General features: G+C 42.8%; 1 protein-coding gene across 1 annotated transcript in view; it reads right to left on the bottom strand.

The window, feature by feature from the left end:
* The window catches only part of LOC112250171 (exostosin-1), a 298,882-nt gene that overhangs the window by 35,742 nt on the left and 236,217 nt on the right, over nt 1-26,923 (bottom strand). The window contains exons 3-4 of the mRNA XM_042321683.1: nt 25,351-25,444; nt 12,788-12,895 (exon numbers count right to left, since the gene is read on the bottom strand). Of these exons, the coding sequence (XP_042177617.1) occupies nt 12,788-12,895; nt 25,351-25,444 (202 nt within the window). The remainder of the gene's footprint in view (nt 1-12,787; nt 12,896-25,350; nt 25,445-26,923) is intronic.

Here is a 26,923-nt window from a genome sequence, read left to right on the forward strand (position 1 = left end):
AGCTTGATGTACCAGTACACCAACTGGATAGGACGCTAGTCAATCGCAGGGCCTTACCCCCAATCTATCTCAATCTATCTTGAGTGCCAAGCAGAGACGCATCAGGTCCCATTTTTACAGTCTGGTATGACTCAGCCAGGGATTGAACTGTCCAACCTTCAAATCTCAGGGAGAACTCTAACAAGGGAAACTGAGTTGGTTATGCAAGCCATAGGTATAGCTTTATTGCATATTAAGTTGTTGGAAAATGAGAGGCATGCACAATTAAGCATCACAAATGATTTTATTAAGGTTTTACCTTACTGTACCCATGGTGACCTATGATAGATACATTGTCCTATAGGTAACATCTATTCTTGTTCATAGAATCACTGTTGTTCAACAAACAGGTTACTATCACAGTGTTCAGCTATTGTAGGTTTTCTTGATAATGTTTTCCAACATATGATTGGCAGGACCTCATTATAGAGCAAAAAACACCTCTGTATTGTATAGAACTTCTTATTGAACATGTGACTACTGGTAAGAAAGTGGCACTGTAATTTTTACTGAACACGTCAAGCAGTTCAGCGACAATGGATGTCTTCCCTCTTCCTCATCAGTACAGTTAGAAATATTAGTAACATCATTGGTGATGATATTCCTTCTCGGTTCCTGTCAGTTATGGAGACAGGTCATCATCCAAAACTGTCTGTGAAAAAGGAGCACAAATGGTGCAAAAGGTTTGGCATGGATGGAGACAAAGATTATAAATGTACAACATATGAAGTGCACTAGTCACAATTTAATTCACATATCCTGCTGTTTTTTTATTGTTCACAACCATATGTTCCGGTTTAGTGCATGTTGTCATAACCAATCATTCATTCACTCAATTTATCCAAGAGTGGTCTTATTGAGTAGTTCAATGAGGTGTTATAGCAAAGGTAGTGATGACAATGTTCACACTGTTGCCCATTAGGCAAGAAATAAGAACACTGAACTAGACTAACCAATTGTACAAATCCATTGCGCTTAAGTCCATGAAGGGAAATAGCAAAGTGCAGATCAGGGCATGAAGACATCTTTCAGCCATTTTGGTGCCCCTCCAGCCCTTGCTTCCTATGGGAGAACATCCTTACCCACCTGATGATGATGATGATAATAATAATAATAATAATAAGACTTATACAACTCTTAAAATTGTAAAAATGAAAATGAAAACAAAAGGAGGAGTCAAAACAGGAGTCAAAACAAAATCAGTCTAAACAAAACCATAAATAAAGAGAGGGGTGGGCTCAAAGAAGGGAAGAGTGTGATGTATCAGTGTATGGGGAAGGGAGGGTTGGGATTTGGATACGAACCCGGTTTAGGATAAGGGGTGGGGTTGGGTTACGATACGAACCCAGCTTAGGATAAGGGGTGGGGTTGGGTTAGGATACGAACCCGGTTTAGGATAAGGAGTGGGGTTGGATTTGGATACGAACCCGGTTTAGGATAAGGGGTGGGGTTGGGTTAGGATACGAACCCGGTTTAGGGTAAGGGTTAGGAAAAGGGTTTGGGTTAGGTGCTGCTGTGATGGTGAGCAGCTTGGTCAGCATCAACTGGAAGACAGGAGGGGGCAGCGTCTGCTGTACGACCTGCTGGGGTTGCCTGTACACAGCAATGACAGGGTTGGAACACAACAAAAGATTAGTTGAAAGGCACACTGTCATGTCGGGATCAAATGAGCTAAAAATAAAAAAGTATTTTCTTCCCAAAAATAACTTTTGTAGCCTTCAAATCAGACAACATGAACTCATAAGAATCAGACTGGTTCCAATCCATATCATAGATCATCTGCTCCCTTTCATCTGCTCCCTGCTCCGGTACCATTTCCATAAGCACACCGTAAGAGCTCGTCCTCTTTCCAGCCAGGTGCTAAGTTCGTTGTTTCTTGGGTGCTTGAACAACCTTAACAAAAACATATTTTCCTTTTCCTCTCTCGTGCCTGTTTCCCATATACCCCCTTGGACAGAGAAGACAGAGAAGGCAAAAAGCCTGCTTTCAAAATAAAAGTCACACTAAACTGTCAAATATACAGGATAGGATAGAGGATAGAATGTTCCTACAAGAAAATAAAAGTCCAAATATAGAGCAGACGTGATCGGACACTCGTTTTAGGGGTACATTTACACTCCCACTAAATCAGGAGTACTTTAAATGACCTAAGACCAGAAATAGGGTATCAGAAAGAATCATAGCACAAACGACTCAAAAGTAGAAGAGATCATGGTTAGATATAGGATGTAAAGAGATTTGGGGGGGCATATATCTTAACCCGTCTCCAGCAACAAGACTAGCTTTTGAACTGGGCGTCCGAACACTGACAGCTTGGTGAGACGCTTGCCTGTCTTGTCTAACTTCCAATCACCAACACATATTTTCACTCTCCTTACTAGTCCATCTTTATCAACAGTAGTCTCTGAGACTCTACCCATCCGCCACTCATTTCTAGGCAAATCATCATCTCTCATCATCACTATGTCACCGAACTGCAGGTTTCTCGTCAGGATGTGCCAGCACTGCCGGATGGCGATGTTGGCTAGATACTCTTTTCGCCAGCGTCTCCAAAACCGTTCTACTTGATATGAAACAGGCCGTCACCTTTTCTGAGCGTACATGTCCTCCCTGATGAATCTGGCAGGAGGAAGTAGAGCTGTGGTAGATTTCATAGTAAGCAGATGATTAGGGGTGAGTGGCTCAAGACTGTTTGGATCATTGGGGCTGTCAACGGTGAGTGGGCGATTGTTTACAATTGCCATTGCGTCGTAGAAGAAGGCTCATAGAGAATAATCATCTAGTCTACCAGAAGAGAGTGAGAGTGTGGAACTAAGGATACCTCTCACTGTTCGCTCCCAGACGCCACCCACGTGACTTGAATGGGGGGCATTCATGCTGAAATCACACTGTTTCTCAACGAGATAGGCAGTCAGCCTGTCCATGTCAACTTCCTTGAGCGCTTCCTTCAGTTCATTATTGGCTCCCACAAAGTTGCTTCCTTGGTCACATTTAATCTGACGAACTGCACCACGTATGGTTATGAAGCAGCGCAGACCATTAATGAAGGCATCTGTTGACATGTTATCTAATATTTCAATATGAACGGCACGAGAGCAAAAACAGGTGAAGAGAAGACCATACCTTTTATGCACTCTTCGTCCTTGCTTAATGAGAAATGGGCCAAAACAATCCATATCGCAGTATGTAAAGGGCGGTGATGAGTCCACACGCTCTGGAGGGAGATCAGCAATATTTTGCAAGGAGGCAACTGTAGACAGTATACCTCGACGCGTTGCTGGTTGGTCCTTGAGATTGACATTGAACTTGAAGCAGTCAGACTCAACGTGCCACTGAATCCCTAGTGCTTTTTTCTGATGGCAAGTCATCAAATGCAAGGTTACGGTCCTTAATGTCAGATGCACGTTCAGATGGTGGTATGCTTTCTAGGTCAGCTCTGTCATTGGATACAAACATGTGCAGTCGAAGTTCTCGAGCCTCACGTGCAAACTGAATAGCATGTTCCGTACTGTCTATGCTTGTGACCCTGTCATCTACATAAAAGTCGCTCATGATGAATTGTGAGCCTAGAGGGTATAGGTCTCTGTTCTCCTTAGCTAGATGCTTCAGCCCATAGTTTGCACCTCCAGTAGATAATGCAGCACCAAACAGATGCAACTTCATGCGGAACACTTGAGGTTGTGGAGTAATGTCTCCCTTTTTCCACCAAAGGAAGCGCAGATAGTTTCGGTCAGTCTCAGGAACATGGAACTGGTGAAACATCTTCTCAATGTCACATATCTGCCAAATACACATGAGAACACCGTTCAGCTTGTCCATCAAATCAGGCCCTGGAAGCAGATCGTCATTTAAACTTGTACTTGGCAGAGCAATCAAATACTACGCGTAGCTTATCTGACTTCTTAGGATGATAGACACCATGATGAGCAATATTCCATTTCCTGCCTTCATTTTCATCATCTTCAACTTCTTCCGCGTCACCATTTTCAATGACCTCATCCATGAACTTGACAATATTCCTTATACTTTTCATCGTTTAACAGTTTCCTTTTAAGATGGCTGAGTCGTACAATGGCGAGTTGTTTATCGTCGGGTAGATTGGGTCTCTCCTTAAAAGGCAAGGTCAATTTATAATGGTCATGACTATTTTTCCTTATACCATCATTCAGCTTGTTCAGGAAGAGGATGTCATCCTGAGACACGGTTTTGCCATCTTCACTGGCGTCCTTGAAATCGGACTCCAGAATGTGAATAGCATCTGCAGGGGTTACTGAGGGGATCTCTTTGACAATGACCCGGTGACACACACTAGCGACGCATTTACATTTGACTTTTAAATGTGTCACAGTTTGCAACTTAATTTTCAAATAGATCGACATTATGCATACTCAATCTTTTTTTTTTTTAAACCTTTATTTAACTAGGCAAGTCAGTTAGAACACATTCTTATTTTTAATGACGGCCTAGGAACAGTGGGTTAACTGCCTGTTCAGGGGCAGAACAACAGATTTGTACCTTGTCAGCTCAGGGATTTGAACTTGCAACCTTCTGGTTACTAGTCCAACGCTCTAACCACTAGGCTACCCTGCTATCATGAAAATGCTAATGCAATATCTTTTCTTGCATTTCATTTAGAATTTTGTCACCAAAAATGCAAAATTGCAAATATGACATTGATTTATAATTTCTCCATTTGCATTTCCAATTGAGTTTAGGCAGCTAAATGCTTCCATAGATACTAGCCATATGACCACAACTACACCGAACAAAAATATTAACGCAACATGTAAAGTGTTGGTCCCATGTTTCATGAGCTGAAATTAAAGACATTTCTTTACATCCCTGTTAGTGAGCATTTCTCATTTGCCAAGATAATCTGACAGATGTGGCATATCAAGAAGCTGATTAAACAGCATGATCATTACACAGGTGCACCTGTGGACAATAATAGACCACACTAAAAGGTGCAGTTTTGTCCCACAACACAATGCCAAAGTTGTCTCACATTTTGAGGGAGAATGCAATTAGCATGCTGACTGCAAGAATATCCACCAGAGCCATTGCCAGAGGATTTAATGTTAATTTCTCTACCATAAGCCGCATCCAATGTCATTTTAGAGAATTTGGCAGCAAGTCCAACCGGTCTCACAACCGCAGACCACGTGTAACCATGCCACGTGCCACGTAACCATGCCACGTGTGTGAATGCTTGGCTCATGTCACTGACGTGAAATGGATAGCTAGTTAGCAGTGTGCACCAGTAGTGTTTCAATCGGTGACGTCACTCGTTCTGAGACCTTGAATGAGTTGTTTCCCTTGCTTTGCAAGGACTACAGCTTTTGTCGAGTGATGGGTAACGATGCTTTGTGGGAAGCAGTTGTTTACAGTTCATTCAGAAAGTATTCAGACCCGTTGACTTTTTCCACATTTTGCTACGTTAAAACCTTCTTTTCAAATTGATTCAATCGTTTTCCCCCCATAATGACGAAGCAAATACATAATTTTTGACATTTTTGCAAATGTATAAAAAATATCACATTTACATACGTATTAACTTCTTATGAATGGGTGCAGTATTGAGTAGCTTGGATGAATAAGGTGCCCAGAGGTGCCCAGAGTAAACTGCATGCTACTCAGTCCCAGAAGCTAAGATATGCATATCATTAGTATATTTGGATAGAAAACACTCTGAAGTTTCTAGAACTGTTTGAATGATGTCTGTGAGTATAACATAACTCATATGGCAGGCAAAAACCTGAGAGAAAATCCAACCAGGAAGTGGGAAATCTGAGGTTTGTAGGTTTTCAACTCATTGCCTATCAAAGATACAGTGGGATATTGGTCATATTGCACTTCCTAAGACTTCCACTAGATGTCAAGAGTTTTTAGAACCTTGTTTGATGCTTCTACTGTGAAGTGGGGGCGAATGAGAGGGGAATGAGTCAGAGGTCTGCCAGAGAGCCACGAGCTGACCACACTCGTTCACGTGAGAGCGAGCTCTGTTCCATTGCATTTCTACAGACAAAGGAATTCTCCGGTTGGAACATTATTGAAGATTCATGTTAAAAACATCCTAAAGATTGATTCTATACATCGTTTGACATGTAACAGAACTTTTAAACTTTTTGTCTGCTCCTAGTGATCGCGCGTCAAGTCATTTGGATTTGTGAACTGAACGCGCTAACAAAAGGAGGTATTTGGACACAAATGATGGACATTATCGAACAAAACAAACATTTATTGTGGAACTGGGATTCCTGGGAGTGCATTCTGATGATCATCAAAGGTAAGTGAATATTTCTAATGCTATTTCTGACTTCTGTTGACTACACAACATGGCGGATATCTGTTATACTCAGATTATAGCATGGTGTGCTTTTTCCGTAAAGTTTTAAAAAAATCTGACACAGCGGTTGCATTAAGGAGAAGTGTATCTATAATTCCGTACATAATAGTTGTATCTTTTATCAATGTTTATTATGAGTATTTCTGTAAACTGATGTGGCTCTCTGCAAAATCACTGGATGTTTTGGAACTACTGAATGTAACGCGCTAATGTAAACTGAGATTTTTGTTATACAAATATGAACTTTATCAAACAAAACATATATGTATTGTGTAACATGAAGTCCTTTGAGTGTCATCTGATGAAGATCATCAAAGGTTAGTGACTCATTTATCTCTATTTCTGCTTTTTGTGACTCCTCTCTTTGGCTGGAAAAATGGCTGTGTTTTTCTGTGACTTGGTTTGCTTTCGCTGTAAAGCCTTTTTGAAAGCGGACACTGTGGTGGGATTAACAAGAAGTGTATCTTTAAATTGGTGTAAAATACTTGTATGTTTGAGGAATTTTAATTATGGGATTTCTGTTGTTTTGAATTTGGCGCCCTGCACTTTCACTGGGGTTGTCATATCGATCCCGTTAACGGTATCTCAGCCCAAAGAGGTTTTTAAGACACTTTACTCAGTACTTTGTTGCAGCACCTTTGGCAGAGATTACAGCCTCAAGTCTTTTTGGATATGACGCTACAAGCTTGGCACACCTGTATTTGGAGAGTTTCTTGCATTCTTCTCTGCAGATCCTCTCAAGCTCTGTCAGGTTGAACTCTGGAGCTCTGTAAGAGTGGCCATCGGGTTCTTGGTCAACTCCCTGACCAAGGCCCTTCTCCCCCAATTGCTCAGTTTGGCTAGGTGCCCAGCTCTAGGAAGAGTCTTGGTGGTTCCAAACTTCTTCCACTTAAGAATGATGGAGCCCACTGGGTTCTTGGGGATTTTCAATGCTGCAGAAATGTTTTGGTACCGTTCCTGTCTAGAAGCTCTATGGACAATTCCTTCGACCTCATTGCTTGGTCTTTGCTTTGGCATGTACTGTCAACTGTCTGACCTTATATAGACAGGCGTGTGCCTTTCCAAATAATATTTACAACAGGCGGACTCCAATCAAGTTGTAGAAACATCTCAAGGAAGATCAATTTAAACAGAATGCGGCTGTTCAGAGTCCCATAGCAAATGGATGGAATACTTAAGTAAATAAGGTATCTGTTATTTACGCTTCATCATTATGTGTTATTGTGTGTAGGTTGATGAGGCTGTACGGTAAGAAAATGTGGAAAAATTCAAGGGGTCTGAATACTTTCCAAATGCACTGTATATGTTCAGCGGGTCCCTGCTTTGAGCCCAGGTTGGGGCAAGGAGAAGGACGGAAGCAGGACTGTTAAGGTAAATTCACACACTACGGATACGGAAGGTAAGGAGCGTAGCGCAGTGTTGCAATGTCGTTTTTCGTCAAAAGTCCAATTTTATTAGTCACATGCGCCGAATACAACAGGTGTAGACCTTACATTGAAATGCTTACTTACGAGCCCCTAACCAACAATGCAAAAAATATGAGTAAGAATAAGAATAAAAGTAACAAGTAATTAAAGAGCAGCAGTAAAATAACAATATACAGAGGGGGGTACTGGTACAGTGTCAATGTGCAGGGGCAACGGTTAGTTGAGGTAATATGTACATGTAGATAGAGTTATTAAAATGAATGACTATGCATAGATGATAACAACAGAGAGTAGCAGTGGTGTAAAGGGGGGGGCAATGCAAATAGTCTGGGTAGCCATATGATTGGATGTTCAGGAGTCTTATGGCTTGGGGGTAGAAGCTGTTTAGAAGCCTCTTGGACCTAGTCTTGGTGCTCCGGTACCGCTTGCCGTGCGGTAGCAGAGAGAACAGTCTATGTCTACAGTGGCTGGAGTCTTTGACATTTTTTAGGGCCTTCCTCTGACACCGTTTGGTATAGAGGTCCTGGATGGCAGGAAGCTTGGCCCCAGTGATGTACTGGGCCGTACGCACTACCCTCTGTAGTGCATTGCGGTCTGAGGCCGAGCAGTTGCCATACCAGGCAGTGATGCAACCCATCAGGATGCTCTCGATGGTGCACATCTTTTGAGGATCTGAGGACCCATGACAAACCTTTTCAGTCTTGTGAGGGGGAATAGGTTTTGTCGTGCCCTCTTCACAACTGTCTTGGTGTGCTTGGACCAGTTAGTTTGTTGGTAATGTGGACACCAAGGAACTTGAATCTCTCAACCTGCTCCACTACAGCACCGTCGATGAGAATGGGGTTGTGCTCGGTCCTCTTTTCCTGTAGTCCACAATCACCTCCTTTGTCTTGATCACGTTGAGGGAGAGGTTGTTGTCCTGGCACCACATGGCCAGGTCTGTGACCTCCTCCCTATAGGCTGTCTCGTTGTCGTCGGTGATCAGGACTACCGCTGTTGTGTCATCGGCAAACTTAATGATGGTGTTGGAGTCATGCCTGGCCGTGCAGTCATGACTGCACCCCTGAGGATCAGCATGGCGGGTGTGTTGTTACCTACCCTTACCACCTGGGGCGGCCCGTCAGGTAGTCCAGGATTCATTTGCAGAGGGAGATGTTTTGTCCCAGGGTCCTTAGCTTATTGATGTGCTTTGAGGGCACTATGGTGTTGAACACTGAGCTGTAGTCAATGAATAGCATTCTCACATAGGTGTTTATTTTGTCCAGGTGGGAATGGGCAGTGTGGAGTCCAATAGAGATTGCATCATCTGTGGATCTGTTAGGGCGGTATGCATATTGAAGTGGGTCTAGGGTTTCTGGGATAATGGTGTTGATGCGAGCCAAGAAGGGCGGCTCCTTGTAATATCTCCGACAATAACCGTTCTTATTATACCTCAGTGCATTTAACATACTTTGTACTACCTGAAAATTGAGACGCGCCGGATCATTCCTTCTGTAGCTGTTGGGGCAGTGTTGTTGCTTCAGTCCTTGATCTGATCTATAGGCTATATAGGCTATTTATCAAAGTAGCCAATTTTGCATTGATAATCAACTATAATCTCAGCGTCTGTTCAAACAACAAAGATCCACCCAAAAGCATTTTGTTTAGAAGTAATAACTATTGATTCAAGGCTATTGTGAAATGGTAGAACCTAATTTAGCCAACTATACTACATGACCAGAAGTATGTGGACACCTGCAAGTCAAACATCTCATTCCAAAATCATGGGCATTAATATGGAGTTGGTCCCCCCTTTGCTGCTATAACAGCCTCCAATCTTCTGGGAAGGCTTTACACCAGATGTTGGAACATTGCTGCGGGGACTTGCTTCCATTCAGCCACAAGAGCATTAGTGAGGCCGGGCACTGATGTTGGGTGTTTAGGCCTGGCTCGCAGTCAGTATTCCAATTCATCGCAAAGCTATTCAATGGGATCGAAGTCAGGGCTCTGTGCAGGCCAGTCAAGTTTTTCCACACCGATCTCGACAAACTGTTTCTGTATGGACCTCGCTTCGTGTCTACCTGAAACAGGAAAGGGCCTTCCTCAAACTGTTGCCACAAAGTTGGAAGTACAGAATCGTCTAGAATGTCATTGTATGCTGTAGCATTAAGATATCCCTTTACTGGAACCAAGGGGCCTAGCCTGATCCATGAAAACAGCCCCAGATCATTATTCCTCCTGCACCAAACTTTACATTTGGCATGATGCATTCGGGCAGGAGGTGTTCTCCTGGTATCCGCCTAACCCAGTATAGTCCGTTGGACTGCCAGATGGTGAAGTCCAATGGTGGTGAGCTTTACACCACTCCAGCCGACGTTTGGAATTGCGCGTGGTGTGCATCTGCTCGGCCTTGGAAACCCATTTCATGAACCTCCTGACGAACAACTCTTGTGCTGACGTTGCAGTTTGGAACTCGTAGTGAGTGTTGCAACAAAGGACAGACAATTTTTACACGCTTCAGCACCTCATCGGTCCCGTTCTGTGAGCTTGTGTGGCCTACCACTTCACGGCTGAGCTGTTGTTGCTCCTAGACCTTTTCACTTCACAATAACAGAATTTACAGTTGACCGGGCAACTCTAGCAGGGCAGAAATATGACGATCTGACTTGTTGGAAAGGTGACATCCTATGACGGTGCCAAGTTGAAAGTCATTAAGCTCTTCAGTATGGGCCATTCTACTGCCTGTATTTGTCTATGGAGATTGCATGGCTGTGTGCTCAATTCTATACACCTGTCAGCAACGGGTGTGGCTGAACTAGCCGAATCCACTAATTTGAAGGGGTGTCCACCTACTTTTGGCCATGTAGTGTCACTACCCATGTGCTTTTTAAGTCCATGACCAAAACATGTTTTATTTTTAGCTGATATCAGAATGCATACACAAGCAGCATATCAAACTGGGATAATGTTTTAGGTTACACCGGCAAGTATAAGAATATTTGCCTGGGCATATTATTTGGTTATAGATCGGACTATTTCACATGGAGATGTGGGAAGCAAAGAAAAAGAGTGCACATTATCAAACCTAACAAAAAAAATCCTTCTTCAAACACAAAGATCCTTAGCTAGAAATAAAATATGTAAATACTTGTACTAGTAAAAAAATATGTATTATGCAGCTTTTTTGTTTTAGAAAAGGGGATGGATTACACAGGGGAAAGTGCCTTCCTTTTTTCCTTTTACTTGTCACTCCTATTGGCTCCTCCACTTGAAGGTTTGTGTTCTCTGATTGGCTCAAAGTCAAGTTGTTGGCTACTGACAAGCAGGGCGATTCTACAAGTAGAAACGTCAGGTTTGTCTGTACCAGGTTGGCACTCAGCAGGTACATATTTTGTTCTAGCAAGAGATGGAACGGCCTCCTACTGTGTTAAGTATCTATCGGCCCTCCGTTTTCTTGGTGTGTCTGACTTCTAAGTGCTTAATTTAATTAGATGTAACAATTATTTGTGCCTAGTGAACAAATGCTGTCATTATATATTTTTTCTTTCTTCTAGAGACAAAACGTCCTTGAGTGCCTCATATCCTGTCACAGCATATTTTCCACGTCTACACATATCTGACAACAATTAGCATGCTTTTAGGACAGGGTCTTTGTAACTAGGGGGTGAAGAGAGTGAGAAAAAACAATAGTTAGCAACTCTGAATGTCTTTCATTCAACAGCGTATAATTACAGGACTTGTATTAAAACCATTTACGGCTTTTAATAGGCTGCATTTGCATTGTGTGTTGACTCAATTTTGCAATTGAGTGCAAATCAACTGATACACATCTTTGTGTGTATCAGTAGTCTGAGTTAAAATAAATGTGTCGGGTTTCAATAGAACCATGGGTCGTTCCCAGGTCAACGGCAACAGGCAGCTCCTCTAATAATTGCGCGGATTTCATAAGTGGGGGATGGAACTGAGACAAGAAGGTGAATGACACTGAGGGAAATCTTGTCATATCTCGGCACACATCATTTCCTCATTTATTTTCATGTTCTGGGTGACATTTTGCATATCGTAAATCAAAGGTCTTCCTTTTTGCCACATCAGCTGCTAATAAGTTCAGTAATTAAAGAATATAAATATCATACATCTTGAATTACATAATTAATGGGATAGTTGATTGATACAGGGCCCATGCTCTGGGAGACATTAGGGAGATGGGTGGGCGGTTGCAGGGATGGGGTGGATTAATATGTGTAGGTATATTGGCATTTCATCACACCCCTCTGCAAACAAGCCCCTCTGAAACCGCGGGTGTGGCTGGCAAGATGAGGATTCACTTCCTCTAATTCTGGATACTTGGTATAGTATGTAAAGTTAAAGGATGGCTAGTTTATGAAGCTAACAAAAGGTAACTGTAGGAATGCGCAGGTTAGCGTTTGTTAAAATGATTCTTCTTCTGGAGGCAGCTCTGCAGAGCTGTCACTAGCTGGAACAGCCACACAGTCCATTTTTTATTTATTTAAACCTAACCACACTGCTAACCCCAACTTTAAATTAAGACCGAAAAACAATCATGAATTTTTACAATATAGACCCTTTTGACTTTGCAGCTGGCCCATCTAGTGGAAATTGCTCAGTTCTGCCTCAAGGACAAGACTCATCCCAATGAACGTGAAACTGCAACTAATGCGGAATGATAAGAGAGAGTAGTTTGAGGTAACAGAATATTACAGCAAACAGGAGTGCTGTGATAGGACAATATTGACCCCCCAAAAAGTTACTGTAGTACGTTTGCAAAATTGTATCAATATATTCCTTTGGAGAGAGCGGTAAAAGTCATCCATCCCAGTGGTCCTTACTAAGGGCTACTTTAGAGCCCAACGTGAGTTGTGATTGCCTTGTGTTCTAGCAGAAGGTACAGCTTACGGTACTGTATAGCAGCATGAGAGAGCGAGTGAGAGAGAGAAAGAAGTGTCATAGGGAGGAGGTCTCCATCAGTAGTTACCTGCAGCAGGAGCCTCTCGTCCCCGATGACAGCTGCTTTGCTCCAGTCGATGATCTCGGAAAAAGGCAGCTCCCAGCCGTTGCTCAGTAGGACAGGGATACAGGCAGCCTGGGGGAGGAGGACGGTAGCCCAGGGGGAAGCACAGAGAGGGTCAGTGGTAATAGAATATGTACATACACCTCTATTATGGATACCAGTCTCTACCCTTCTACTGAACTGTTAAGAAATAGTCACAGTTATAAGAGCTAGTCCAGATATTTCTTGACAGTAAAGTATCAGATTATTTTGTAGTCATGTCTACAAACAGGTTCATCAGAATGCCCTGTCATACAGAGTGAAACGTGGAATGTTAGTCACACAATGGTAGGGCGTATTGTATAACGCTATTTAGTTGAACCTATTGGGTCTTATCATTAGTGCAGATAATTAGTTACTAGCATCAAACAAATACTTGAGTAATTAGATATATTTTTAGTTAGTATGTTTTCATTGTTTATTGAACATAGTTCATCACTCACTGAACTGGTTTTAATATTCAGAAAAACTTGTGGTTTACCTCAAAGCTGCACCTTTATAATGGCAATTAGAAATTTTTTCACTCCTTTCACTCCTGCAACATTTTTTTAGGTGATGGAGCGCTATATAAAAAATGCAAATGACATCATAATTTCCTGAATCAAAGTTTGTACCGACAGATGTAGCCTATTGAATATATAAATCTATATAATATAATTCTATATTATTATAGAATATGCATAAAATTCATCCTCATTTTACAACGACTGCCTATACTAGAGGTCGACTGATTAATCGGCATGGCCGATTACATTGCAATCCACGAGGAAACTGCGTGGCAGGCTGACCACCTGTTACACGAGTGCAGCGTCAAAAGGACCTTGTGGCTGCAAGGAGCCAAGGTAAGTTGCTAGCTACATTAAACTTATCTTATAAAAAACAATTAATCTTCACATAATCACTAGTTAACTACACATGGTCGATGATATTACTAGGTTAACTAGCTTATCTTGCGTTGCATATAATCAATGCGGTGCCTGTTAATTTATCATAAAATCACAGCCTACTTCAACTTCGCCAAACGGGTGATGAATTTTTACAAAAGCGCATTCGCGAAAAAAGCACAATCGTTGCACAAATGTACCTAACCATAAACATCATTGCCTTTCTTAAAATCAATACACAGAAGTATTTATTTTTAAACCTGCATATTTAGTTAAAAGAAATTCATGTTAGCAGCCAATATTAATTTAGGGAAATTGTGTCACTTCTCTTGCGTTCAGTGCAAGCAGAGTCAGGGTATATGCAACAGTTTGGGCCGCCTGAATCTTTCTTCCTAACAAAGACCGTAATTCATTTGCCAGAATTTTACATAATTATGACATAACATTGAAGGTTGTGCAATCTAACAGCAATATTTAGACTTAAGGTTGCCATCCGTTCGATAAAATATGGAACGGTTCGGTATTTCACTGAAAGAATAAACGTTTTGTTTTCGAAATGATAGTTTCCGGATTTTTACCATATTAATGATCAAAGGCTCGTATTTCGGTGTTTATTATATTGATTGATATTGTCTGATTGAGCGGTGATAGGCAGCAGCAGGCTCATAATCATTCATTCAAACAGCACTTTACTGTGTTTGCCAGCAGCTCTTAGCAATGCTTGAAGCACAGCACTGTTTATGACTTCAAGCCTTTTACGCTGGCAATACTAAAGTGCCTATAAGAACATCAATAGTCAAAGATATAGGAAATACAAATGGTATAGAGAGAAATAGTTGATGCATCATAATTCCTATAATAACTACAACCTAAAACTTAACTGGGAATATTGAAGAACTGGGAATATTGAATCACCAGCTTTCATATGTTCTCATGTTCTGAGCAAGGAACTTAAACGTTAGCTTTTTACCATGGCACATATTGCACTTTTACTTTCTTCTCCAACACTGTGTTTTTGCATTATTTAAACAAAATTGAACGTTTCATTATTTACTTGAGACTAAATAGATTGTATTTATGTATTATATTAAGTTCAAATAAAAGTGTTCAATGTTCATTCAGTATTGTTGTAATTGTCATTATTACAAATATATATATAATACTGATTGTACCGATTATTGGTCCTCCAATAATATATAATACCGATTATACCGATTATTGGTCCTCCAATAAACGGTATCAGTGTTGAAAAATCATAATCGGTCGACCTCTAGCCTATACCCACACATATTGTCTCAATATTTATTTTTAATACCCTCAATTACCAAGTTAAGCATACCTAATTTCAAAATAGGCCATCACAGTCAATCGTGAATGATAATTATTCATGTTTTACCGGTGATCATCATTCATTTGATTGACCTCAATCAGTTTTATGGAAATATGCATTTATAGTGGGAATATGCCTTTATTAATGGGAATATGCATCTTGAGTGTTATTTTAAGCGATTGGAGTGCCATTCGTGCTGCTGAAAGGACAGCGCCAGGATCGTGCAATGATGTTAAAAAAGTTTAACCAACTTGTGGTGCTGAAGGATAGCTCTGCGATTCGGCCAGTTCAGGAACAAACAATATTCATTTATAGTATAGCCTAATAGGCTACGACTATGTGGTATAGCTATTTGTAGGCTATAGTCTAATGTAAATACAAATACATATAGCTTAATATCCCTGTACTGTTTGCAGGGAGAGCTTTAGTTGTGAGTAGGCATTACATTGTATTGTGTAGCTTACACCACGCTGTATCATATATACATTTTGATTAGCTTGAACACATGGTTAAAATATACCCTATTACAGAATAAAAAGAAAACTGAGATGAAATATCAATTCATATCATTTATTTGCAGAGATTGAACATTAATTCAAATCAATTGACAAAGTAGTGAACATAAATCATTACTACGTAGAATTGCAGAACATTTGTTTTAAAACATAAAATAAAATCAAGCTTTTGATGTGTAACCATGCACCTCAATAAACTAATATAATCTTAATGCACTATTACCTTCAACTTGGCCTAATTCATATTTCCAATTGCCCACCCTGCCATCCCAAGCTAGAACAGGCTTTGCGTCTCAACCAATAGCCAATAGTCGAAATATCCCAAGGAGGGATACAACAACTTCCAGAGGGTCAGGCTCCTTGGGCTTTGCGGTGGCTACTATGGTTTGGATTTCCTCCGCAGAACGGTGTCGCCGTTACCTAGTGGTCACATTTGGTTCTGGATTCCACTCCGCAAGAGGGGGTCAGTGGAGTTTTATGAACATCAAGGCAGACACAGTGTGAATGTGGATCCTAGATCTCGTTGGTGTGATGATAAAGTTCATGTGGCTGAACCCCCTCTAACACGCCGCCAAGGTACAGTGCTTGACTTGGACTAAAATAGGTTCCACTACTCATTTTGGGTGCCGGTACTGTTTATATATAGGTGCAGGAGCTCCACAATAATTTTGTGCAGGAGCTCAAGTAGTAGAGAAATGGAAGTGCCGGTACTCAGCTCCGGTGAGCTTCGCCCAAGTCAAGCACTGGAGAACATGTACAGTTAAGCAGTGGTCTCAGCTCGCGTGGCACGTGTCCCCTACTGTGAACAAAGTCCCTAAAGCCATTGATGGTGGACGCACACAGGAGGGAGAGCGTTGGCACAGGATGCAAATGTCTTCTTGCCTGAATCCCAGAGGGAGAGGCTCTGGCCAGCTCCAGGATGTTTGCATGACGTATCAGGTGTGTGCCCTGCAGCCTGGTTCGCTGCGGACCAGCCTTTAAAGCTTGTGGTTGTGAACATGCAGCTTCTCATTTTGTTTATAAGACTGGATAGAAACAGCTGCTGAATCTTTATAAACGTTTGCCAAAGTGGTCAAGCATCTGATGGACCTTCGCAGTGCACACACGTAGCCTACAGTTAATCATTATCGCTACAGCCAGAAATATATATATTTTTATTTAACCTTTATTTAACTAGGCAAGTCAGTTAATAACAAATATTCTTTAGAATGACGACCTACACCTTCCAAATCCGGACGACGCTGGGCAAATTGTGCGCTGCCCTATTGGACTCCCAATCACCACTGGTTGTGATTTCTTATTTACATTTTTTTGTGTTACAGCCTGGATTTGAAGTGCCGCCTCTAGCACTGAGATGCAGTGCCTTAGACCGCCACTCGGGAGCCCCCCAGGAAGACAGGGAAGAAATTAATTATTATTTATTTAGAATTGATGAGAATACATTTTCCAGAAGTAGTTTTACCAGCTTTGTGTATTATCAAACTGAAAAAGTGAGGGAGCGCCTCTCCCCCACACTCTTGCAGCACTACAACGCTGCTCCTTAAACCTGTTAACACAATTCCATTAAAATAAACACCATAGCAACACAAACCTGTTTATCACAAACTTAAAGCCAGGCTTTTCCGGGGATCAAATTCTCTATCAAGGTAAGTTTGCAAAGGATTTACTTTTAATGGATGCTCAGAGGTGAGAAAACCAAAGTGGCAACCATTTTTAGGGAGAATAACATTTGTTTAACTATGTGCATTAGCACTTACGGATAAATTAACACTGCCAACTTCATCAGAATCCCTTTTAATTTCCTGTACAGTTGCACTGCATTTAGAGGGATCTAATTTGATGTGTCTTGTAGTCATCAATCATACATGCAGACTAAAATAATAAAAACCAAGGCAGCATACTGAACTGTACAGCACCATGAATTCATGTTTACATTTCAAGGGAGTCTTGGATCTCCATCATTAAAAGTTGACACTCATTTGGGGCTTATAGGGGCTTTGTGAGAAATGCCAAGTCCAGGATTGGTGGTGGCCTGTCTGTCTGTTTAAATCCTCACTGCTCTTTAGTGATTTGCATGGCCTGGCTCAGTGTCGTGGCATCATCACACTCCTCGCCTTTCCTTCTCATCTCCCTCTCCTCTCCCTCTTCTTTCCTCTCCTCCCCCCACATCTCCTCCCCTTCTTTCCTCTCCCCTCTTCTCCTTTCCTTCTCCTCCCTCCCCTCTGCTGTTGTAGGGAAACAAATCATTGCCTGCTGCCACACCAGCCCCAGTCTTATCCTTCCATCCATCTGCATAACAGCCCTTGTTTGAGCCTCACTGATGGATAAAGAGGACAAATGGGAGAGGGCTGCCTCACAATATCAAAGCTCAATCTGTGTCATGTCTAAAAGCTTTTTGATGTTCCTTTTTCAAAGTGTCCCCTCTGAAATCTGGGTGCGGAATGGAACTGCCTCACACTTAAAAGGCAGCAAAGAACACTCGGGGACCGTAATTCCAGCTAGCTTTCAGTCGGTACTTTGTGAGATGATTATTCACACATTTGAATTGTTAGCTACAGTGTCTGCCTAACTGCTGCACTGACCCCCTGTAAGATTGTAAGATGGCGCCGAAGAGGATGGATGACGTTTTACTGGCTCCTGACCAATTGTGCTGTGTTGTTAGTTGTTTGTTACTTATTGTTTTACTTATTTTGTCCATAATATTGCTGCTACCGTCTCTTATGACCCGAAAAATAACTTCTGGATATCAGAACAGTGATTACTCACCACGAACTGGAAGCAGCTTGTGTGTGTCTTTTTGTCAATAACAGCTGGTGCGCAATGTCTAATATTAAAGAAGTCTTGAGGTATTGCTTGCCTGAGGTAGAGTACCATATGATAAGCTGTAGACTACACTATCTACCAAGAGAGTTCTCATCTATATTATTCTTAGCTGTCTATTTACCACCACAGACCGATGCTGGCACTAAGACCGCACTCAACCAACTCTATAAGGCCATAAGCAAACAAGAAAATGCTCATCTAGAAGCAGCGCTCCTAGTGGACAGGGACTTCAATGCAGGCAAACAAATCAGTTTTACCAAATTTTCAACAGCATGTCACATGTGCAACCAGAGGAGAAAAAAACTCTAGACCACCTTTACTCCACACACAGAGATGCATACAAAGTTCGCAAATCTGACCATAATTCCATCCTCCTGATTCCTGCTTACAAGCAAAAACTAAAGCAGGAAGTACCAGTGACTCGCTCAATACGGAAGTGGTCAGATAATGCAGATGCTACGCTACTGGACTGTTTTGCTAGTTCCGGGATTCATCCAATGGCATTGAGGAGTATACCACCTCAGTCATCGGCTTCATCAATAAGTGTATCGACAACATTGTCCCCACAGTGACTGTACGTTCATATCCCAACCAGAAGCCATGGATTACAGGCAACACCTGCATCGAGCTAAAGGTAGAGCTGCAGCTTTCAAGGAGCGGGACACTAATCCTTACGCTTATAAGAAATATTGCTTTGCCCTCAGACGAACCATCAAACAAACTAAGTGTCAATACTGGATTAAGATTGAATCCTACTACACTGGCTCTGACGCTCGTCGGATGTGGCAGGGCTTGAAAACTATTATGGACAACAAAGAGAAACCCAGAAGTAAGCTGCCCAGTGACGCGAGAGTACCAGATGAACTAAATGCCTTTCATGCTCTCTTCGAGGCAAGCAACACTGAAGTATGCATAAGAGCACCAGCTGTTCTGGATGACTGTGTGATAATGCTCTCGGTAGCAAATGTGAGCAAGACCTTTAAACAGGTCAACATTCACAAAGCCGCTGGGCCAGATGGATTACCAGGACGTGTACTCAAAGAATCCACTGACCAACTGGCAAGTGTCTTCACTGACATTTTCATCCTCTCCCTGACTGAGTCTGTAATACCTACAAGCAGACCACCATAGTTCCTGTGCCCAAGGAAGCAAAGGTAACCTGCCTTAATGATTACCACCCTGTAGCACTCACATCGGTAGCCATGGAGTGCTTTGAAAGGCTGGTCATGGCTAACATCAACAGCATCCTCCCAGACACCCTAGACACACTCGCATTCCGCCCCAACAGATCCACAGATGAAGCAATCTCAATCGCACTCCACACTGCCCTTTCCAACCAGGACAAAAAGAACACCAATGTGAGAATGCTGTTTATTGACTACAGCTCAGCATTCAACACCATAGTGCCTACGAAGCACATCACTAAGCTAAGGACCCTGGGACTAAACACTCCCTCTGCAACTGGATCCTGGACTTCCTGACGGGCCGCCCCCAGGTTGTAAGGTTAGGCAACAACATGTCTGCCACGCTGATCCTCAACACTGGGACCCCTCAGGGGTGTGTACTTAGTCCCCTCCTGTACTCCCTGTTCACTCACGACTGCTTGGCCAAACACGATTCAAACACTATCATTAAGTTTGCTGATGACACAACAGTGGCAGGCCTGATCACCGACAACAATGAGACAGCCTATAGGGAGGTGGCAGCGTGAACTGGCAGTGTGGTGCCAGGACAACTTCTCCCTCAATGTGAGCAAGACAAAGGAGCTGATTGTGGACTACAGGAAAAGGCAGGCCGAACAGGCCCGGGGCTGTAGCAGAGTGGGTCGAGAGTTTCAAGTTCCTTGGTGTCCACATCACCAATGATCTATTATGGTCCAAACACACCAAGACAGTCGTGAAGAGGGCACGACAAAACATTTTCCCCCTCAGGAGACTGAAAAGATTTTTGCATGGGTCCTGAGATCCTCAAAAAGTTCTACAACTGCACCATTCAGAGCTTCCTGACCAGTTGTATCACCACCTGGTATGGCAACTGCTCGGCATCTGACCGTAAGGCGCTATAGAGGGTAGTGCGTACAGCCCAGTACTTAACTGGGGCCAAGCTTCCTGCCATCCAGGACCTATATAATAGGCAGTGTCAGAGGAACGCATATCAAATTGTCAGAGACTCCAGTCACCCAAGTGAAATACTGTTTTCTCTATTACCGCACGGCAAGCGGTACCAGAGCGCCAAGTCTAGGATCAAAACGCTCCTTAACAGCTTCTACCCCATAGCCATAAAACTGCTGAACAATTAATCAAATGGCCACCGGACTATAACATTGACCCCCCCCCCACACACATTTGTTTTGTACACTGCTGCTACTCGCTGTTTATTATCTATGCATAGTCACTTCACCCCTACCTACATGTACAAATTACTTCAACTAACCTGTACCCCCACACACTGACTCGGTACCGGTACCCCGTGTATATAGCCTCGTTATCATGTTACTTTTTATTATTTATTTATATTTTTTACTTTAGTTTATTTGGTAAATATTTTCTGAACCAACAGTGCAGTTCAAGAAGAGTTAAGGGTTTGTAAGTAAGCATTTCACAGTAAGGTCTACACTTGCGCATGTGCAAATAAAGTTTGATTTGACACAACTTATAGACATGTTTACGTGCTGCTGTGCGTTTTGTTGCTAACCTTACTTTGCTACCTGCCAACTTTACGGTTTTTACTTTTTAATTACGTTTATATTTTTAGTTGTTCCCTCGCTCAACTTTTTTCATTCAACTTTTTCACTCTAGACGCTTTATCTGGATGTGGTTCGTTTGGACCTCCACCAGCAGAAGCTAAGTAGTAACATTAACATGATGCCTTCTAATTGCAATAGCAGTACTCATAATATACAGGAGAACGATTACCTTACGGCGAGGGTAGCTTTGCAGCAAGCCCAGCTTCAGACGCAACCTTTGGGTTGTGCCGTGGCGGAGATCTTTGTGGGCTATACTCAGCCTTGTCTCAGGATGGTAAGTTGGTGGTTGAAGATATCCCTCTAGTGGTGTGGGGGCTGTGCTTTGGCAAAGTGGGTGGGGTTATATCCTTCCTGTTTGGCCCTGTCCGGGGGTGTCCTCGGATGGGGCCACAGTGTCTCCTGACCCCTCCTGTCTCAGCCTCCAGTATTTATGCTGCAGTAGTTTATGTGTCGGGGGCTGGGGTCAGTTTGTTATATCTGGAGTACTTCTCCTGTCCTGTTCGGTGTCCTGTGTGAATCTAAGTGTGCGTTCTCTAATTCTCTCCTCCTCTCTTTCTTTCTCTCTCTCGGAGGACCTGAGCCCTAGGACCATGCCCCAGGACTACCTGACATGATGACTCCTTGCTGTCCCCAGTCCACCTGGCCATGCTGCTGTTCCAGTTTCAACTGACCTGAGCCCTAGGACCATGCCCCAGGACTACCTGACATGATGACTCCTTGCTGTCCCCAGTCCACCTGGCCATGCTGCTGCTCCAGTTTCAACTTCCACCTGACTGTGCTGCTGCTCCAGTTTCAACTGTTCTGCCTTATTATTATTCGACCATGCTGGTCATTTATGAACATTTGAACATCTTGGCCATGTTCTGTTATAATCTCCACCCGGCACAGCCAGAAGAGGACTGGCCACCCCACATAGCCTGGTTCCTCTCTAGGTTTCTTCCTAGGTTTTGGCCTTTCTAGGGAGTTTTTCCTAGCCACCGTGCTTCTACACCTGCATTGCTTGCTGTTTGGGGTTTTAGGCTGGGTTTCTGTACAGCACTTTGAGATATCAGCTGATGTACGAAGGGCTATATAAATAAATTTGATTTGATTTTGATTTGATTTTGAATCGTTAGGCAAGGGTAATTTCAGTGTAGGAAAGGATGAAACAGCGTCTGTGCCACCAGTAAGTGCAGATAGTAGTATAAATCCCCCTGCACAGTCCCCGCAGTCGGACAACCTTCTCATGGCTTCTGGAAGGAAATGCTGTAGGAATGCTCAACCGGTGTCATTCAGTCGACAGAAACTTTCAACCGGTTCTCCCCATTAAGCAGCGAGTCGGAGTCAGAGGCCGAGCCTTTTCTGGTCTCTACTCCTCCCGTTATGGGTTCTGAGACGCCGAAGCCTCCCACCGTTAGCTATGACAAATTGAAAACCCTAGTCTTTGGCGACTTCATTACCCGCAGTATTAGACTTAAAACGAATCATCCAGCGATAATAAACTGTTTACCAGGGGAGAGCTTCCGATGTTAAGGCTAATCTGAAGATGGTGTTGGCTAAAGCTAAAACTGGCGAGTGTAGAGAGTATAGGGACATTGCTATCCACGTCGGCACCAAGCCATAAGACCCCTGAACAGGTAACCAAATGGTTACCCAGACTATTTGCATTGTGTGCCTCCCCAACCCCTCTTTTACACTGATGCTACTCTCTGTTTATCTTATATGCAGTCACTTTTTTGTCACTTTTAGGTTAGACTACTGCAATGCTCTACTTTCTGTTTACCCGGATAAAGCACTAAATAAACTTCAGTTAGTGCTAAACACGGCTGCTAGAATCTTGACGAGAACACAAAAATTGTATCATATTTCTCCAGTGCTAGCCCCTCTACACTGGCTTCCTGTTAAGGCAGGGGCTGATTTCAAGGTTTTATTGCTAACCTACAAAGCATTACATGGGCTTGCTCCTACCTATCTTTCTGATTTGGTACTGCCGTACATACCTACACGTACGGTATGGTCAGAAGATGCAGGCCTCCTTACCGTTCCTAGAATTTATAAGCAAACAGCTGGAGACAGGGCTTTCTCCTATAGAGCAAAATTTTTATGGAATGGTCTGCCTACCCATGTGAGAGACGCAGACTCGGTCTCAACCTTTAAGTCTTTAAGACTCATCTCTTCAATAGGTCCTATGATTGAGTGTTGTCTGGCCCAGGAGTGTGAAGGTGAACGGACAGGCACTGGAGCAAAGAACCGCCCTTGCTATCTCTGCCTGGCCGGTTCCCCTCCCTCCACTGGGATTCTCTGCCTCTAACCCTATTACAGGGGTTAAGTCACTGGTTTACTGGTGCTCTTCCATGCCGTCCCTAGGAGGGGTGCATCACTTGAGTGGGTTGAGTCACTGATGTGATCTTCCTGTCTGGGTTGGCGTCCCCCCTTGGGATGTGCCATGGCGGAGATCTTTGTGGGCTTTACTCGGCCTTGTCTCAGGATGGTAAGTTGGTGGTTGAAGATATCCCTCTAGTGGTGTGGGGGCTGTGCTTTGGAAAAGTGTGTGGGGTTATCTCCTGCTGTTTGGCCCTTTCCAGGGGTATCGTCAGACTGTCTTCCGAACCCTCTTGTCTCAGCTTCCAGTATTTATGCTGCAGTAGTTTATGTGTTGGGGGGCTAGAGTCAGCCTGTTATATCTGGAGTATTTCTCCTGTCTTATCCGGTGTCCCATGTGAATTTAAGTATGCTCTCTCTAATTCTCTCTCTCTCTTTCTTTCTCTCTTTCTTTCTTTCTTTCTTTCTTTCTTTCTTTCTTTCTTTCTTTCTTTCTTTCTTTCTTTCTTTCTTTCTTTCTTTCTTTCTTTCTTTCTTTCTTTCTTTCTTTCTTTCTTTCTTTCTTTCTTTCTTTCTCTCTCTCTCATAGGACCTGAGCCCTTGGACCATGCCTCAGGACTCCCTGTCCTGATGACTCCTTGCGGTCCCCAGTCCACCTGGCCGTGCTGCTGCTCCAGTTTCAACTGTTCTACCTGAGGCTATGGAACCCTGACCTGTTCATCGGACATGCTACCTGTCCCAGACCTGCTGTTTTCAGCTCTCTAGAGACAGTAGGAGCAGTAGAAATACTCTGAATGATCAGCTATGAAAAGCCAAATGATATTTACTCCTGTGGTGCTGACCTGTTGCACCCTCGACAACCACTGTGATTATTATTATTTGACCCTGCTGGTCATCTATGAACATTTGAACATCTTGGTCAAGTTCTGTTATAATCTCCACCTGGCACAACCAGAAGAGGACTGGCCACCCTTCATAGCCGGGTTCCTCTCTAGGTTTCTTCCTAGGTTTTGGCCTTTCTAGGGAGTTTTTCCTAGCCACTGTGCTTCTACACCTGCATTGCTTGCTGTTTGGGGTTTTAGGCTGGGTTTCTGTACAGCACTTTGTGACATCAGCTGATGTAAGAAGGGCTTTATAAATACATTTTATTGATTGATTTGATTTGTAAAGAGTGGGGTAGAAATTACTAGGCTACTTCCTTCACTCGGGGCGGCAGGGTAGCCTAGTGGTTAGAGCGTTCGACTAACCGGAAGGTTGCAAGTTCAAACCCCCGAGCTGACAAGGTACAAATCTGTCGTTCTGCCCCTGAACAGGCAGTTAACCCACTGTTCCTAGGCCGTCATTGAAAATAAGAATTTGTTCTTAACTGACTTGCCTAGTTAAATAAAGGTAAAAATTCTTCACTATTAGCCATGCAGGCCTCAGTGTATCTGGATGTGATACCACACTACATTGATTCTGAATGTCCATAATAACTTCCTCTGTCGATATAGAGACAGATGTACATCTACAATGGGATAGTTCTAAGTAATAAACAATTCTAAGATACTTCTACAGAGGCTCAGTGGGACGCTACTGTCAGTCCAAATAAATATGCCTGAGAGGAGGAGATCAGGTGTTAATGAAAGTGGGAGGTGTTGAGATAAAAATAGGTCTCTTCTGTATCTATAGTACAGAACTCTTCTGCAGCTGTTTCTGAAAAGATGACAGGTTGTCAATACCAATAACCCAAGCATCAGGCCTGGCAGACTGCAGGGCCTGCACAACTCACAGGCTCCAACCCTGGCTGCCATGCCGACGACTAGCCCCCGTTTCCAAGGGAACCACTTGGAGACGCAAGGAGCCTTGGAGAGACAGGTTTTTTGTTGGGGAAACTTCAAACCACATACCTGGAGGGCCTCGAGAAAGCGAAAGGAGCCCAGCCTGCGACCGCGGGGCACCAGGCAGAAGCTGGAGTTATGAAGCAGCTCCTGGTAGTCGAACCTGGAGACAGACAGAAATCGACTTTGTCAGACTCATTGAGACATCAGGCACGCTAAAATGTCAAGATGGACTCCTTTGATGTCCAATTGACAAAAATGAGAGAGCAGAGAGGAAAAGAATAGAAGAAAGAGAGGATGGCTATGAGCTGACAGAGGGTAGTTTAAAGTGAATGTGTCCTTAGATTACACACATGCAAACAACAATTACAGCATTAAAACTTGTGTCAATTGTCTCACTCAATCACAAACAAAGACATAAGCTCAAACCAATACATATTTGAGTTGGTAAAATAGATGTGGGAACATGAGAAACACATTCTCTAACTCCTTCACATTCTTCAGAGAAATTAGACAAACTTCCAAGCACTTGTCATGTTTCAAGAATGTCATTATACACAAAGAAAGCTTTTAGACTAGAATAAGGTCCTCTACTCCACTCTGGCCTAGAGTATGATCAATGTTACACAACGAGTGTATTACAAAGGGAGACTTTTTGAGATTGATCTCCAAAAGCACCTCTGTCTTTCCCAGTGATACAAGCCCGGGATTCCTCATCCCATCCCTATAGCAGGCAGCACAACCCTTCTACTCTCCCCTCACTGCAGGCCAATAGAGAGAGGGGTAATTTATGGCCCTGTTCCAAATCGGCATCTCATCCCAAGGCCCATCCAATAAGGATGAGGAGCAGCTGTTTTATCTGACAGTAAATCATATGAAATAACAGGAGAGCTTTTAAGCTACATAAATCAATCACAAAACACACCGGCCTGTCACTGCCTATGAAGCCCCGCGATCTATAACCAATGCTGTCCATGATCCTCATAACCCATATCGTATGAAAAATATCAGACAGCAAATTCTTAAGAGAGGCTAAGGATGATTTATGGCATTTGAATGGAAACATACATAACACCTTCTTTGTTGTTAAACAAGACAGGGGCATTTTCAAGATGGACAACTCTCAGAGACCAGGCTGTCTTCCAAATGTGTGATCAACTGGCTAACCTGGAATCATGGCTGTGTTTGATTATTTTGGTAATGAGACTATAAATGAATATGTTCCATCCAGTGTGACGAAATGCGATTGTCATATATAAACATAGCAGTATTTTACAGAACTGTACATACAGTTGAAGTCGGAAGTTTACATACACTTACGTTGGAATCATTAAACTAGTTTTTCAACCGCTCCACAAATTTCTTGTTAACAAACTATAGTTTTGGCAAGTCGGTTAGGACATCTACATTGTGTATGACAAGTAATTTTTCAAACATTTGTTTACAGATTATTTCACTTATAACTCACTGTGTCACAAATCCAGTGGGTCAGAAGTTTACATAAACTAAGTTGACTGTGCCTTTGATGTCGTGGCTTTAGAAGCTTCTGATTTGAGTCAATTGGAGGTGTACCTGTGGATGTATTTCAAGGCCATACCTTCAAACTCAGTGCCTCTTTGCTTGACATCATGGGAAAATCAAA

This window comes from Oncorhynchus tshawytscha, linkage group LG05 (assembly GCF_018296145.1).
Source record: "Oncorhynchus tshawytscha isolate Ot180627B linkage group LG05, Otsh_v2.0, whole genome shotgun sequence".
Lineage (NCBI taxonomy): Eukaryota > Metazoa > Chordata > Actinopteri > Salmoniformes > Salmonidae > Oncorhynchus > Oncorhynchus tshawytscha.